General features: G+C 38.4%; 1 protein-coding gene across 2 annotated transcripts in view; it reads left to right on the forward strand.

The window, feature by feature from the left end:
- Window positions 1-18,553, forward strand: part of zfpm1 (zinc finger protein, FOG family member 1) — an 88,653-nt gene that overhangs the window by 27,812 nt on the left and 42,288 nt on the right. For both annotated transcript variants that reach the window (XM_036585667.1, XM_036585669.1), the window contains exon 2: window positions 12,415-12,558. In XM_036585667.1, coding sequence (XP_036441560.1) covers window positions 12,415-12,558 — 144 coding nt within the window. The remainder of the gene's footprint in view (window positions 1-12,414; window positions 12,559-18,553) is intronic.

An 18,553-nucleotide genomic window follows, 5' to 3' on the forward strand; every position in this document is an offset into this window, starting at 1 on the left:
GGATTACACTAAAGTTGCAATTTAACACAAGCCCTAAATGGCCATGGTGTTATTTTCTCAAGATCTTGAATTATTTATATCATTATCTCTACAAAACAAATGTTATTTTTTTGAGATCTCAAGAAATTTATGCCATTTCCGCACCGTAACTAATGTTATCTTTAGGTCGTGATAATGATATAAATAACTTGGGATCTTAGAAAACAACACTGGTTTTGCTGTGATAATGATATAAATTACTCGGGATCTTGAGAAAACAAATTAAAACACCTGGTTATCACCGAAAAAACGTGCTACTCCTTGGCTTCTTAGGTCTTTCATACAACTGCAATATTGTAAAAAAAACAAAACAAAACACAATTAGATATTTTCCCTAAATCGTTCAGTCTAAGTGTGCATTGAAAAAAAAATAATGCATTGAATTAACGTGGTTTAAATGTGTGCATCATTTCAGTTATCATATCAGCACTATTATTTCCAAAAGTAAATTAAAAGACAAAATTTGTTCATATGGAAATGATGTACACATTTGAATTAAGTGAATTGAAAGCACTACTTTTAGTAGTGTGTGTGTGTGTGTGTGTGTGTGTGTGTGTGAATAGGTTGTGACCCCTGAGTAACCCTACGCTGCTGGTTGAGGTGACGCTCATTAAAAGTCAAACAGATGCAGCTGATGGGAGCTGTTGCTCCGCCCCCTCTATAGATGGAAAGACTAGAGCTGTTTACAGCCTCTCCACCTGCATATTGACAAGGGGGGTATTTTGCAAAGCAGCGTTTCTTAGTTTAGCCAAATAACTAAAGCTTAAAGTCAAGCCTGTCCAATAGGACAGGAGCTGAGAGGCGTTCCTATTGGATAGTCCTTGTCTTTGGACGTAAGTTTTACAGCAAACAGAGAAGTCCTGCTTTGTAATATAGCCCCCAGCTCCACCATAAGAATTCTGTGTATATGTTTTTGTGTTTGGAGACAAATAGATTAATAAATATTTTTTAGCATATTAAAATAAAAAAGAAAACTTGTTTTCTACTTATGAACAGAAATGTAGTATTGATTCAAAGTTTAGAAAGCACACATTTTACAGAATTTCTTTACTTGTTTCAGGGAGGAATAATAAGTATTGAATTGCATCATGTTTTTGTTATCGGTGGTTACTTCTAAGAGTTAAAGCTGCCTTTCATAATATTCTGCAGGTGACTGTAGCACATGGCACTAGCCCTGACTCCACTGGTCTCAGGTTAGGGAGGGTAGAGGGTGATAGAACAGGGGGGGTGGTTGAGTTGCCTGGCAGCCAGAAGCGAGCCCCTGCTCTATGGAAGGCCGGCATGCAGACAAGAGCCGAGTGATAAGCAGCCTGATAAACGATAGAAAATAGCAGCAGATTTCAACTTTCCCACCAGCCCAAGATCCATGGGGAGGGACAAGGGGGCTGAATCAACTACTTTCTTCATCCCTCGCTATCTGTCTCCCCCCTCATCAACTCACAAGGCCATTGAGAGGGTACACACACACACACGCAAATGTACAAATGTGTATTCTCTCTCCCCCCTCTCTTTCTCTCATTTTTCTCTTTTTCTCTCTTTCTTTCTATTTCTCTCTTTTATTCCCTCTCTTTCTCTCTGCCTGTTCCCTTCTCACTCTCTCTTTCTCTCTTTGTCTCTCGCAGTCTCACTCTCTCGGTCTCTCTCACTCTCTTTCAGTCTCTCTCTCTTTCTCTCTCACTTTCTCTCTCTCTCTCTCTCCCTCTCTTTCTCTCTGTCTCTCACAGTCTGTCACTTTGTCTGTCTTTCATTGCTCGCTCTCGCTCTTTCTTTATTTCTTTCTCCCTCTCTCTTTCCCTTTCTGCCTTTTTCTCACACACTTTCTCTCTCTTCTCTCTCTCTCTCTCTCTTCTCTCTCTTCTCTCTCTCTCTCTCTCTCTCTCTCTCTCTCTCTAGCCTTCTTGCTCTCACATATACAGCAGTGTGTACTCTGGGACATTTCTCATATCAGTAAACACATGCATATACACACTTTCACTCACATACACTCTTAATATGAACATTGTCTTCCAGACGCTGACATTCATTCTGACCTTCAGTAAAAAATTTGGAAATACTGATACACATTCCATGCAAGAAGAGAGCTTTGGCTCTGGGCATCATCTATTTGCATATTTTTATTTGTTTCTTACCCTGTGTGTGTATCTTTCTTATACTCATTTGAAAACTGCTTCATTGTTTTGGCTGTAAGAGTGAGTTACCATGTATGCTGTTTCTAAATGTGTTACTACAACAGCTGAGTAGTAATAAATAAATTGTGTAGATCTAAAACCCATTTCTGTTGCTTCTTCTGCTTTCATTATTTGAACATGACCATAGTAATTTGTATGTATGGGTGGCATACAAAAGTGATCAGTCCAGTTAAGTTTTTGGAATGAAAACCTTCAGCCACATCGGCCCGTTACGGATTGGACTGGACACCTCTGCCGTGTCCTTAACTGTCTCTACTTTTTGTTTTACTTTTCTTGTGTCTGTGTCTGTCAGTGACACGTGTCCCCAACAGGGCACACACACATTTACAGAGTGATATGAGCCCTGTTGTAGTTTGTCTTTTTGAGAGGCAGAGGGAGAGGCCGAGAGAGAGGCAGAGAGAGAGGCAGACAGAGAGACAGAGAGGACTTTTAGGCAGTGCTGTGTTAGCTGAGGTGCTGGCATTAGTGTTGAGTGCTGAGCTGTGTCTTTTAGAAGGGAAAGTGTCTGAGGCAGAACCAATATCTTCTTTGTCATTATAAAAACTTATGTCCCTGAAATTGTAACTTTATAGGAGAAAGAAAGACAGGTAATTTTGCATCATTTCTGTTGGTTCATTTATCATTAAAATATTAACACAAAGTATAGAGCAGTTTACCAATATTAAAAAAAAAAGAAAAATGAAGTTAGAGTTTTTAAGGCACACTAATGCTGTTGTGCAGAGCAGAGGGAAAAATGATTGACTGCTAAATCCTTCAATTCAGTGAGCAAGCAAAGCTTGTGAAGGTGGTGACCTGAACGTGACTTCTGGGGGTGAAGAGGTCACGAGGTCGAGTGTGTACTGTGGCACCTCTTGTGCTTGTGAACTGAAAAGAGTGCCTGGCCTGCCTCACCTGTTGTCATATTTGTTACATTTGTTTATAAAAAAAAAAAAAGTATTCCTCAATTCACTTACTGATATACATTATTCATTATGATATTTTGCATTTATTACGTTTGAGAATAAGCATGAATGATTACAAATCATATCAAACAGATTTTCTATGAAAAAAAAGGAATCAGGTCCTTTCCTCAGATCAGCAAATCAGCTGAAGTTTAATTAAAAATGCATTATGCGCACTCACAAGTCAGCCTGCTCACCTGGAACACAGGGTAATTAATGTCTGTGTGGTAAATGTCACTAAAATTTAAATACCAACTTGATACCAATGTTAAGCAATTATGGGCTGATACCAAGGTGCTGATATGCACTACAGGCCACTACAAGTTTGGAAGCAACACTGACTTTGCAAAAATAACATGAACATTTGATCTTTTCAAGATTTAACAACTAGTAATATATTCATTTACACAGTAGGGAAGGATTTGACTAAATGTCTGCAGCAATAGTGCCAAACTAATTCTTCTTTTGTTTTGCTCCTGATGACTGTCCTGCAATTTTAATTTGCAGTCATATGTAAGAATTTGAACACTCCTTGTCACATGCCGTGTTGATTTTCTAATGAAAATAAGTAAATTCCTCCACAGTGAACAAACTTAAATATGACATTAGTGCACAGTTTTGTTTATTTGCTGAGTTCAACATATGCCATGTGTCATAACTACCCCCCCCAGTATGTTAAATTCTGCTAACAAACAGTAATTATGCATTAAACTGTGCAAAAGTGTGTTCTCTGCAGAGGATGTAGCGGCTATACCTTTTATCATATCCACCTCGGTCTCACATTCAGAAGATCCTAAAAGCTCAATCAACTGAATCAGAGGTATTAAATCTGGACTTCATAAAGAACTGTAAGGGACTGCTATCATCAGAGGCCATGAAGCCTTTTCCTTTAATATGGGAATATTAGACTGAGAGCACATCTCAGTAAATTAATGGAATATTTTGGAAAAACTAAAAGTCATAAATATGTGATGTTGGTTGTTATTAAATTGGGTTGACTGTCCCATACTTTTGGTCTGTAGTGTATGTTGTGGCACCTGTATGTAAGTTGTAGGAACCTATCGGTGCTGTGTTCATACATGAAAAAAAAAATCAGCCGCGTTTTTGCCAGGCAGAGTTTTTGGGTAGAGGAGGGGGATCTGATAGATTGCTGTGTGGAGCTCTGTTGATCTGTGTTCGCAGGGCTAGTTTTTCTCTCCCAGGGCCTTGAGAAATACCCCCACGCAGGACAATCCATCTCCACAGTGATGCCGGCCAGCTTGTAGCCACAGCGATATCGCTGCCTACAATCTCACCTGCCCTCTGCGGACACAAAGAACAATTTCCAGAGTGGTGGGGGGCATCAGATTTCACCCATGCAAGTAAATGTAGTATCTCTGTGTCTTCTTATATATATGCTTTCTTTTTCCTTCTCTCTGCCTGTCTCTCGTCCCATCGCCTCTCCTGGCTGGCCCATTATCACAGAGACGGCTCCTGCTCATTAAGGAGTTAATTTTCTCCCCACTATCTCTGATTAGTATAGTGAACCTAAAGCACTGTGAATTCTTTAAATTTTCCTTCCCTCGTTATCAAAAAGAGAAAAGGGGGAATGGGGGGATATTTAATCGTTTAAGTAGTCTTCCTGGGGAACTGCTGCTTTTCTGTTTTTTTTCTTTTCTCCCCCCCCCTTACTCCTCTTCCCAGCAATGTAAAGAAATCCTGCTGAAGCCGCCCAGCTCAGTCATGCCGTTTTTAAAGCATGAAGAAAAAAAAAAACGACTTGATGAAATTCCACTATCAGCTTCGAACCAATATGCAAAATATCTCGCTGGAAATCAAATAGCTATTATGTTTTCATTTCCACGTCGGCGTATTTGCTTAATGAAGAGGAGACAGATCAGACCGGCAGAGAGAGTCTGCAGGAGCCGATAACCGCGAACGGCTCGCAGCTATCCACACAGAATGACGCTTCCAGTCAGAGAGAGAGAGAGAGAGAGAGAGAAAGAGGGAGAGGGAGGGAGAGAGGGAGGGAAGGAAGTAGAAGGAGAGCGAAAGAGAGAGATAGAGACAAGACAGAGAGAGGGAGTAAGAGAGAGAGGGGAGGGTGAGAGACATAGAGACGGGAAGAAGATGGAAGAAGGAGTCAGGGAGAGGCACTGAGACATGGAGCAGAAGAGAAAGTGAAGGATGGGGAGAGGAGTTAATACAGGAATATTCACAGGAAAAAGCAGCTAAGAAATGCAAAGGCTTTTGAAGGAGGGCAGGAAAGGGTAGAGTCGAACAAGAAACAGAAAAGCGTGAGAGAAAGAGAGATAAAGGAGTAGAAGGACAGCTTTAAACGTGCCCTACCTCTTTGTGGTGTCCTGGGCATAGGCTGTTTGATGTTTGACATCCCGCTGTCAAACTCAGTGAGCTTTAGGCCAGCCCGTTTGAAGTGCATTGATGCCTGAACACATGAATAACGTCACCACCCGTCACTGTAATAATCAGCCATCATCATACGAAATTATCATCACACACTTATGATTTGACTGATGGAAGTGAACGCCATCTCCTCCTGTCCTGTTTACCTCATTATTAGTGCGCAACATTACAGCTACTCTCTGCATTATCTATACTGTGTTCCTCTTTGATCTTTGTTCTTATTATTTAGTTTTTCATTTTTGGTGTCTGTAACCACAAAACATTGTAGCTGTGAAATGGTAAATTTACAGGAAAAAAAATTGTTTTTACGATTAATGTAAGTTAACAGAAGATTTTATTCAGAGCAATTTTAGACTTAAGAAAACTGAGAAAATGGAGTTATGAGGTTTTAATATGAGAGTAATGATTTATTCATTTTTATGTACATTTTTGTAATTTTTTTACTTTAGTTGTATTCATTGGATTTTTTTTTCATTGGATATTCTCCACATGAAGGCACCGTAGTGTGCAGCAGTACTCAGAAATACATATTCTAATGTTATTGGGTAGCTATTCGTTTACAGTGTGGCACTTTTATGTTTGGATGTAAAGAAGACGCCGCTTAAAATGTTGCAAACTCTGGAGGTGTGTTTTTTTTCTACAGAGATGGTGGAAAGTGACCGGCAATAAAAACAATTTAGTTCATGGCATTATTAGTGAACTTTTTTTTGTGGCTGTACTTTAGCAGTGATTGTTTAATTATTGCGCTGCGAATAAATTGAACCATATAGTGTTAACCTAGCCTTGATTATAACCATGAGTTCCAGTGTGGATCCATCAAATTTTCACTTTGTTTAGTACTATAGAGTATAGTTGATTTCATTGTCTTCCTAACCACCGTTATTGTACCATAATGACCATAAAAAATGGTTAAAAAACAAAAAAGTGCTGTTTAGGATTATCTGTCTCTCACATGCTGCCTTGCAACTAGCAGAACTATTACTATGGATTTTTCTTACAAATATTGTGATTTATATTGTGATTATTTTCTATAAATTATTTTTTTTGGGCTGAGGCTTGAATGTTGAACAGAGTGTGTCAGACTGCCAGTTATTTGTAGTTGTGTTGTCAGGTGCACAGCACATGGGTGTTTTGTTCCTTCTGATTGGTCTGACTCATCTACAGGCAGCTCACATATGCATGCTAGGTTATTTCCCTGCTTAAAATTTGCTAAGACAGTATAGCATAGGTTGATAACTCTTGAAATTTGCACGCTTTCAAATGGCGATTTTGATATAAAATCAATTAATCTTTTAGCCTTATCAATACCTAAAAGTAGTATATTGCAGTGGTTCTTAAACCAGTCGTCTGGGACCCCCTGACACACATTTTTGCTCAATCCCAAATCACAGCAAATCGCAATAAAGGGAAAATGTGGTCTGTCTGAGGACCAATTTGAGTACCGTTGGTATATCATTTAGCATTGTTTCTATATCAATGTATCATTTACTGCATAATTGAATTGAGGCTATGGTGAACTGAAGCGTAGCTTCTTGCAAATCTGACAAAAGGCCATAGTGCTTCGCATCATCACCAGCAACAGACTGCACCTGTATGTGTGTCGTGCTGATGCCATGCTGCCATTCACACTCTGGCAGGGTAAAATGCACCAGCCCTGAGGCTCACACCTTATCTGCAGCTCCAGCGACTCTGCTGACACCCAGCATGGCCGGCCAGGCCGCTGTCCCTCCACTCCAGCAGCTCATCAATCATTTCAGTGCATTTTCACAGGCCTGACCAGCCACGATCAATACTTCCAGTACACCAACCTGTTTGTGCTCTGATCAGTCTGCTCATTTAGGGATTTCAGATCAGTGCCCAGATCAGTCAGGAATATTATATCAGAGCAGCTAATCAAAGCTCGCGCTAGCTCCTGAACGATGGTGTCTTTGGGGATTTCATGATTGCCTACAAGGCGAGAAGGGGACAGCCTGGCCTTCAGCTTTACCTGATTAATATTACTAACAGTGTTTTAATGCCCTTGACTCTGATCAATGGGCGCACCCTCTTGTGCATGAAATTTCAAGTAAGGTACTGTGATTTGTTCTTCTCTAAGCAGACGCTCACAGTTAAACACGCACACCAAAGCCCACTCTTCCTCTCACCACCTCTCTTCAGAATGTTCTCTTTCCCCCTTTCCCTGATTGCCTGATACAAGTGAAGCTTTTTTCCTCCTTTTGGGCTGTTTTATAATGTGGTGATTAGTGTGAGAGTATGTGTGTGTGTATATGTGTGTTTAATCAGGCTCAGGTTTGATGTGTTGTCTCTGTATTTAATCACCGCCGCTAAGCACACAGGTTTGATGTGGACGAGGCCAGTTAATAAAGCAGTATCTCCTCTTCCTTCATCAGCTCAGCCACTTTGTTCTGCCTGTTCGAGTGGCAGTTAGGACTCAAAAGTCGTGTGTGTGTGTGTATGTGTGTGGGTTGGGTGTGCATGAGTGTGAGAATGTCTCTCAATGCTCTAGTTATCTCATTCTTCATTCTCTACCTTGTACTGAATTGTTCATCACATCAGTGTTAGTCCATAGTAAAGGAGTAATGATACATATGTTTTCAGATTCAGTCCGATTTTTGATGTTAGGGTCCAGATTTGATTTGGTGTATGATATTTTGTGTTAAATGTAAAAATAAAAATATCCTGATTCAGCACAACTCTAATTATATATTAAACATGGCTTAAAAAAATGCATTTCTTTTCACAAAACAAAGACAAATCATGTCTTTGTGCAAAAAAGTGATCTTATAAAACAATGCAAATGAGCTGTAAACAATAGATGGGACAAGTGCTTTCCATGAGAGACTCAGGAAAGACACAGAGGAACATTATAGTTTTAAATGTTGAATACATTTTAAAATTATTTTTTTTTGGTACGGTTTTGACATCATTACCATCTCACATTGGCAGAACATTGCTCTTACTAACAGTACTCTTAGTGCAGGGTTGTACTGGTAAAATTCAACATCACAACATTCGGTAATGCTTCACACAGACTATGTGTACTTTAAATATTCATTGCATATTCATGAACAGTACAGCAACACTCCATTACAGTTACATAATCACTTTGAAACATTAATTAAATACATTTATTAATGAGTAACAGACAAATAATATAATGGATTGAAAACATACTCTGTGATGCTTGTGTTCATGAGTAAATCAAAACCTGTTCAGGGAATAAACAGCCTACCCTGCACATTGTAAACCTTCTCAAGAGAGATCCAAATTATAGTAATTATTGTTAATTAATTATTTGTTGCTTTATACACAATGTATGCAAATTACAATATAGTGCTTGTTCATGAAGTATTCCTGTAGCATTCATGTACAGTGTTACAGTATAGTTTCTCTGGTTCCGTGCTGCTAGGTGAAGGCCTTTTGTTCTGCAGCAATGGTGCATTGATCTAACAGTGCTTTGGTGAAATCTTACTGAAGGTAGGAGGCTAATGGCTCAGTGTCCAGCTGGAAATGTTACATTATTGAGCTCACATTGTGAGCTTGATTCAGTAATAAACTGCAAGCCAGTGAACTGCAAGAGGTTCATGTAATGAATGTTATTCACTTGTACTATCAATTGTGAATATTTTTGAATGTTATTAAGTGATCAGTAATGAATGTGAATATGGATATCTTTTGAATATCATGTGCTTGGATTTGTATTTGTTCCCTGAAAAGGAGGAATGTGTATTTTAATGTATACATTATCACATCACTACTGAGTGTATTTTCAGTTCATTAGTTTCTACACTCATTACTAAATAGCAAGTTCATTTAATGAATGTTTCAAAAAAGTTATGTAATCGTAATGGATTGTTACTGTCGTGTTAATGAATATGCCATGGGTGCTTCATGTACATGTAGTTTGGGTAAAGTGTTGCCAAGTGTTTTCTGAATATATCACTGATACTGGTATCCCACTGATATGCTTTCTTGCTGTCTTGCTACTCATTTCTAATAAAATATTTTACAAACAAGTTTTGATTGGACCATCTTGTTCTTTTTTGCTTCTTTTAAAATGATACCAAAGGGAATCTTACATGGTATTGTAAATTTTCCAAGAAAGGAAGGTATTTATTTAGTTTGTATGCATTGTGAACAGTTTATTCCAATTTAAAGCACACAGGAAACATTTTTATCTATTAATACTGCTAAAACTGAAAATAATTGCTGCAGTGAGACACCAATACCTGCATACCAGAATACACAATGTATCGCCCAGTTCTGTGTATGCTTGCTAGAAGAAATACCATTCAGCCTGTATGTGGAAGACAGTAAATCAGTTTACCAACAAAATAAATGACTACCATGTACACGTGCTTGAACCACTCATCATTTCTAGTAACTAGTGGTGCTTATTGCCATTTTGCAAGGCGAAAGCATTTGTGTCATTTTTCCCAGAATTGATAACAGTGCATGAATAGCCCTGGTGGAATTGCTTTGAGATGACTGAATATCACTTTTTGTCCCTGGGACCAATTCTCCTTGGTTTTAATTGACCACAAACAAATTACACTTGGTGGTGAACGCATGCAGTAATATCCTTTCCTCCAGCCTGCTGAGAGAGATATGGACTGGCCTGCTCATGAAAGGAAAGAAAGAGAAGAGAGCAGAAACTTTTTCTGCACCATTTGATGTCTGAAAGCAGTGATGCAGCGATTGATTCATTTAACCAGAGCAGTAATGGGAAAGAAAATCATAATTCAAACTTACATTTAAACATGTAATATAATTGGACTTTTTAAACAGAGAAGCCCCTTTGTACAATTATGATTAAAGGAAAATTAATTGTATGAAAATGTCTTCGCAGATATAGAAAATTAGATCGACCGAGGCTCAGGCTACATTCTAAAAATATTGCATATGGGATCGATCTTTTTTACTTTCCCTCTTTCTCTCCTCATTATTAAGGTCCAAATCTAACTGTGTTAATTTTATCTGAAATTACAGTGAACCATGCAGGCGTGGAAGTCGAAATTAGCCTAAAGATGTTTCATTTACAAAGACAGAAACACTTTGTCAGGGAGCGATTGTTTCGAAGCATTATCTCCACCACGTTTTAATTGCTTTGGAAGTGAAATTAACAGAATTAGAAAAATTGCCTTTGCCTTTTTCTACAAGGCTCTTTATTCACGGGTATTGTTGTGTGCTTTGTATAGATTATAGGCCTCTTTGTTCTAGGAGTGTAAATATATACGCCTCCAGTCACGGCTTTAGCTCTGAACAATCCCCTCCCCGTTCGCTGCAATGAAAATTAATTTACAAACACTGTCAAAATTTAGATTTTTCTTTCTAAGCCACAGCCATTTCCCAAAGATGCAGTTGTGTGGAACACTGGGAGCCTCCGTTGCCCCTAATGCACTAAGAATGCAGTTTTTTTTCTTATTTATGGACTGATTTCTCTTCTTCGCCATGCGCAGCCGCTTAGATCTTAATCCTCATTGGAATAATAGCCGTGGCTGAGGGATGAATTAACATGCAGACTGTCAAGGTACCCACTCGGGAGTAATGCATTCGTCCAGTGAGCCGCTGGCTCATGCATTGCATTAGAATGGCGAAGAATAGGCTTGATTTGCACAGTAACTTTTTTTTCTCCTTAGGAACTGGTTATTATTGTAGTAATGATGAGCTTTTCTTGCATCTTTTATTGTAAAATTGTAAAAGAACTATACAAAGCAAGTTATTCCGTTTGTTAAAGAATGTGTTTTAATGTCATTTTCGCAATGTAGTTTAATCACTCTTTTTATCTTTACCTTTTTATTAACTACCATATCATGTTAACTGTCTTACTGTTATGTCATATTTGTATTGTAGATTTTAAACAGTTAGGATGAAACTATACAGAGGAAAATGAAAGTCCTTATTTTTTATTATTATTCGGATTACTGTTGATGATATTTTTAAAAATCTTAAAATAGTAACATTGGGATACAGTGTTATTCTTATATGGCCAGCTGAGATTATATTAGTTACTGTTATAGGTGTGAATTAATCATTTCTAGCATGTGATACAACATATACATCCACTTAGCTTGTGTTCAAAAGCTTTTGGGATTTCCATCCAATTAAATCAGCAAAAAAAGCACTTTAAGGGAATTAGGGGTTGGACTTTAATCAGGGTTTTCCTCCTATAATCATGCACTTTATAATCTTATATTTATAGTATACCCTCAATCCTTTATAATCATTAATGCAGGCTATCCACATAACTTAAATCCCTCTTAGCGCACAGACTAGGATCTTACGTTAGCATGATATGCTTTTATCCTTATGGTTTTAAGTGCTGACTTTAGTTATTTAGGGTTCCTCTCATCTAGGCATAATTTAGCTTTTTCTATTTTCTTATATTTTTTCTTATATTTTAATTGTAAAGGTAATGTTACTTTGTTGGTTTTCTAAGTGAAAATACATTCTATACAGGGAACAAACCTACATATTTTTTGCAGATTTCGGTGCACAATTTCTTTTTTCTTTCTTTTTTTTTAATTTTTAACATAGTGGAAAAAGAATAAAACATATAGTATAGTATAGTATGTTGTATGTTTTGCAGTTTTGCTTTTTCGATACAACGTGTAATTGAACCGAGGGCATCCAAACTTTTTCCATATGATTGTATTATGAAACTAATATGCAAGTTATGTTGTAGTTATGAAAGTGGGCAATTGTAGTATGAGCCCACTTATAGGCCCTTGCAGTTTTAAGGGGTCTAAGTCTAAAACTAGGCTTAATTCAGTAGCCCCATCAGGAAATCAGGTAATAGATTTACATTCTCTGTCTTTTTCTCTCTCCCTCTCTCTCTGAAGGTTCTATTGGAGATCTTGACGGAGGTGAGGAGAATCCACCTGATGATGTCAGTCTCTCAGGAGAGGAGGGTGGAGTGTCAGATCAGGACGACTCAGCGGAGTGTGATGGCTCCAGTCCCTCCTTTGCACCTCTTTATAATGAAGGTAAAATACACATTATGACATCAAGCAAGCTTACCATCATCATCATAGTGAAGAAATAGCTGATACTCACTGACAGTAATCAGTGTTGTTCTCCTTCAGCTTTATTAAACCTGTCCATGTGAAGACTGCATGTCTTTGTCTCAGATATATCTGAGGCTGTACTTTCTAGACATAAGCATGTATGTATGCAAGACCTTTCAGTATATCATTGCAAACAGAATCATGCTAGCAGACTGTTTTTATTTACACAAAAAAGTGATGCATTACATTTATTTGATTCAAATGTTTGCATATATTCCACATATCATCTCTGTTGAAACAAAACTTTGCATCTCAAAACAAGTAACTTTACAGGAGAATAAAAAAATTGTCAGTTAATGTAACAATTTTAATTCATGATTTTATTTATTATGCACCATTTCTATTTGCTTTTTTATCATTAAATTTTGACAAAATGTAAACCACTGCTGGCATGCTCAAGTTATACAAAGAAAAATGACAAAAATAGAGAAAAAAGGTTTTGTTCCGACAGCAACAGTATGTTACTTTAACACAATTTTTGCCAAAAGTTTATTTTTCTTTTTTTACTTTCACTTTCTACACAAAGGGGTTCCTACACACATAGCTGTAGTGTCTATGTGATCAGTACACAATAAAACAACACCTAGTGAGACAAGACAAATATAAAATAAACAGGACAGGGTAGACAGTAACAGCAGGTTGCGTAACCAAGATCTTCTGACATCTATTTAAGTAGACAATGTTATAAGTTATCTTTAAGGTTTTTGTTGTTAAGAGGACGGTCCATCAAGAAGAGGGACCAGGTGTCTTGGTACAGTACGCTGTGTTTGCCCCTGAAAGTCACTACAGATTTTTCGAGTGATGCATGTTTTGTTAAGAAGTGGAGTCATTCCAGTTATAGATATTACTTTTTTAGTTATTGTTGATGATATTATTACAAATGGTTGAAACTGTTGGGGTTTTTGAAATACAGAGATACAATCAGTGAGCACTTTATTAGGAACACCTGTACACTTTGATATTGATACAGTTATCTAACCAGCCAATTATGTGGCAGCAGTGCAGTGCATAAAATTATGCAGATACAGGCCAGCAGCTTCAAGTAATGTTTACATCAACCATCAGAATGGGGAAAAAATATGATCTGAGTGATTTTGACTGTGGCGTGATTGTTTGATGTGCTGTCAGAAAGGCACAAATGAGTTTAGCCATTCTCCGTTGACCTTTGAGCAGAAAAGCACCTCAGAATTCCCAACACATTGAACCTTGAGGTGGAGGGGCTACAACAGCAGAAGACCACATCGGGTTCCACTTCGGTCAGCCAAGAACAGAAAGCTGTGGCTGCAGTAGGCAAGGCTCACCAAAACTGGACAGATGAAGACTGGAAAAACGTGACCTGGTCTGACGAATCTAAATTTCTGCTGTGGCACACAAATGGTAGGGTCAGAATTTGGTGGCAACAGCATGAATCCATGGACCCAAACACCACCTCCACCGGCCAGGACTGTTGACCCTTGCGTCAACAGTCCAGGCTGGTGGATGTGGTGTAATGATGTGGGAAATGTTTTCTTGGCACACTTAGGGCCCGTTAATACCAATCAATCATTGCTTGAATGCCACATCCTATTTGAGTGTGGTTGCTGACCACGTGCATCCCTGCATGGCCACAGTTTGCCCATCTTCTAATGGATATTTCAGCTTGATAATGCAGCAGGTCACAAAGCAAAAGTCATCTCAAACTGATTTCATGAACATGACAGTGAGTTCAGTGTTCTTCAGTGGCCTTTCCAGTCACCAGATCTGAATCCTTTGGGATGTGGTAGAGCAGAAAATTTGCAGCATGAAAGTGCACCTGACAAACTGCTGAAATTGCATGATGCAATCATATCAACATGGACCAGAATGTCAAAGGAATGTTTCCTATATCTTGTGGAATCCACACAGTGAAGAATTAAAACTCATTGGGGTCCCAGCACAACATGCTTTAGAGAGCTAGTAAAATCTAAATGACAACAGGGGATTTGTTTCTATACTTGTTACCTTTTTCATTGCTCATGAGTTTTCATATCTGTGAATTAAGGCAGTTCAGTGCATTACTTTTTTTGCTTGGTAATGTAAACAATTTGAAGCTGCTAGTATCATTTAGTTTAAAAATTAGGCTTTGTCTTGTAGATTTGTGCATAAAATTCAAATCTAATATTTAACTAGTTTGTTAATATGTCATTTTTATACTCTCGGTCTGGGGCAGTTAATAAAAAAGTAAAAGATATGAAGATAAAGTGTACAAAATGACATACTGTGCAGTGTATTATGGAAGCTATTTAACTTCAGTTGTGTTTCCACAAGAAACAAGAAGGTTTTTGAGCAACAAAAGTCAGTTGCAAGATACAACCTTGAGTACAGTAAGAAACAGTATATGGTAGAATATGGTTCATTCCTGTTTGAATTGCTTTTTAAATGACAGTCTGAGTTTGAATGTAAGGGCCGGGTACTCTGTGTGGATCCCATTTGTCTGTATTCACCTTTTTTCTCTGTTTTTCTAGCCTTAGTTCAGGCAATGCATTCTAAGTTAGAATTCTGTTTTTCTTTTCTTGATCTGGAAAATTCCTGTTCTTGTGAAATTTGGGGCTGCACTGATAAGAGCCTGTTCGTTGACTGGCTCTGATAAATGCATGGAAACTCTGTCAGGTGCTAATCAGGACTAGATTAGAGATGATCCTCATTTGTGCATAAATGCAAAAGTGATGCAGTCACCGTGAGAGCGCCTCATACATTTACATTATGTTTATTTGTGTCAGAAGAAAGCTTCAAAATAGATCACTGTATCTTTTCTGTGAACGTCTATGATTGATTCTTGTCGGTGTCCTCTATAGCTTTATGAAGAAAAGAGCCACGTCACCATATTGTGCATATCTCTCTCTCTCTCTGTCTCTCTCTCTCACACCCTCTCTCACTCTCTCGGCCTCTCGCTCTCTTGCTCTCTCTGGGACTCTCTGTTGCTCGGTGCTGCTATTATCAGGCTTCTGTAAATCAGCCGTGTTTGACGAACCTGCTCTTTCAACCTGCGATCAATACCAGGTCTTTATCAGGCCAGCACTGGCTAATAAAGGCCAGCTTCCTTATCCACCATCTGGGAGAGAAAGACACAGGCGATAACCACCTGATAACCGCTTCAGAAAAACACTCGACCAGTCACAGGATACACAGTGCTGCTCAGACCCCCCTGACAAACCACCTGTATCACATATACTTCATATCATTGCTGTGCAAAGAAAAACAAGTATCTCAAAAATAGTAACTGTACACAAGAAGGCAGAAACATTCTTTACTTCAGTGTAAGTTAATGGCGCATTTGATTTGGAGCATTTCTATTGGTCCATTCATCATGAAACTTTCATACAATCTGAAGGACAACTGCTGTGTTCAAATGATGTAGAAACACAAAAATCGACAAAATTGACATGTTTTTCTTTGGACCGCAGAAATGAGGATGATGTCTCTGACTGGTTGCAGATCAGTAGAACTCTAATGTAAACTTGTCCATCATATCAAGATTTAAAAGTTTGTTTAGATTATGTACAGGTACAACAGAATGTTTACATGCCTGTAGAATTCTTATTCTTGCAAACAGTCAGTACAGTTTACAGCTAGTGTAATAATAGTGTAATGACTCTGTAATTGTACATGTAGTCTATATTCCTATATGAAAGGGAAAAAGTCAACTGTGTTGCAGAAGCCATTTTTGAAAAATTCACTCTGTTTAGTCTGTGATCAGTGGCTCTCTGTTCAAAGCACAGTCTTATGTGTACCATATCTATTATATGATATATATAAGTGCCTATATGTAATAAGATTGGTCTAAGACCTAGCCCTAATCTTAATCTCAGTAACAAAAAAATTAAATGTACAGTCCTGGTCAAAAGTCAGAGACAACCCCTATTTTGTTACCAGTCAAAAATGTCCATTATATACAAGTTATTTATTCTTCAGGAGATATTTCAGTGAAGATTTGATATAAGATAATCCACTTGCATAAAGAAAGAGAAAGCCAAAGGAAAATAGCAAAAATAAGGGAGTTTTTAAAAACATATAGAGAAAATGGCAGTCCTAGCAACTGTGTAAAACCTGGTAGACCACCAGAACTCACCATCAGATAAGCAGTACTAAAAGCTTTCATCTTTGAGCGATAGGATAAAATCAAGCTCCACTCTTGCTTCAGGTCTGAAAAAATCCACAGGTGTTTCTGTCCATCCTTCCACTGAGAAGACTGTGAGAAGACATCTCAGTACTATGAGTTTGAAAGGATGCGTAGTTGTCAAGAAGTGGTCACTGAGAAAAGGAAATGCCTAAAGTGGACGAAAATTCGCAAATCAAGCGGTCGCTTAGAACAGTGGACTGACCACCCCAGAACCCAGACCTCATTGAATGTGTTTGGGATTACTTGAATCATGAGAAGCAGAAAATGCAACCAACTTCCAAGCTTTAAATGTGTGAAAAAATTTCCTTTTTTTCCTAAAAAGAATGGAAGCTGTAATAAAGGCAAATGGTGGATACACTAAATACTGAAAGATGTATTTTGTTGTTCAGGCCTCTGTGTACTTTCTGTATAAGTTTCCTACTTTCTTTCATGATGCTAAGAAATGAATAATGGAATGGAAATGGAAATCAAATAAATACATACTGTAGCTTTTATAAAGAGAAAAGTGAAAAGTCTAAATCATTTTGTTGATCTTGAAAGGGAAGGTTACCCATGTTTTGTCTGGTTTTCCATCACATGTCTTGAAAAAATGCACATACACATGCACTTGCACCATATGTGCTCCCATGAGAGGAGCTTGACCCTCTGCTCTAGTAGTGTGTGTAAAGTATTTCAGCAGTAAGTGAAAAGAAAGCAGCTTTATGAGCAATGAGTGAAAATTGAGGCTGGTGAGTCGTACTGAAGCTAGTTGGGTGACTTTGCCCTCCAGGTGTGACAGAGGAAGTTGCTCTTATCAGATGAAGATATGTTGTTTGGCTGTGGCCCTGTCTGTGTGTGTGTGTGTGTGTGTGTGTGTGTGTGTGCGTGTGCATGTGCGTGTGTGTAACTGTGTGTTGTCGGGGGGCAGAACAGGTTGAGGAGCAAGACTGGTGCCAGGAAAGCCCCACCACCCCACCCCTTTCCCGATACCTGCCGTCTCTGCTCCGATGATATGGGAGATAATATTGATAATATTAAATGCAATAACTGTGGCTCCAGCTCCACTACCCCAGCTGAGCGCTGCAGGATAAAATCAATGTGCCATTCAACGTGATTTATAGCTGAAAATAATAGGACTGTTTAGACTGGGAGGGGGTGGGGGACGCATCAGAAGGGCGCCTTTCGCTGGGACAGGGACAGAGTATATGTGTATGTGTGTGTTACAGAGGTGTTTAGGTGGACATGATGGTCCCTGAGAGAATGTGTGTGTGTGTGTGTGTGTGTTGTGTGTGTGTGTGTGAGGTTTATTTGACGATGCAGATCTAATCTCCAGACTGTTACATTAATAATAGCTGGCCTGACTGCGTCACGAAGGCTGACGTTTATGGCCTGTATCGATCGGCAGCTATCGCCGTTTTATCGCTGTGGGAATGCGAGGGTAAACACGGCCTTTGTGCGTCTGGATAAGCTGTTTTTGGGGTGGGGTGGCTGGGTGGGGGGCATGGTGAAAGGGAAAAAGGTAGAAGTGCATCAAAATTTAAAAAGCATCACAATGCATCGATCTAAAGGTGGTGATTCACCTACATTGATTTTGCAATGTTAGATCTGATTATAATCAAATATAGTCAAGTCAAGCCACTGTTAATTACATAGCATATTTAAAGACAACTGTCAGCCATTGTGCTGTACAATAAAGAGATATAGGAAAAAAAAACACTGATTTCAAACAAAAATGAAACAGAAATGAGAATTAAACTAATTAAATAGATGTTATAAAACATTGACTCATTTTTAATT

This window comes from Colossoma macropomum, unplaced genomic scaffold (assembly GCF_904425465.1).
Source record: "Colossoma macropomum unplaced genomic scaffold, Colossoma_macropomum, whole genome shotgun sequence".
Classification (NCBI taxonomy): Eukaryota; Metazoa; Chordata; class Actinopteri; order Characiformes; family Serrasalmidae; genus Colossoma; species Colossoma macropomum.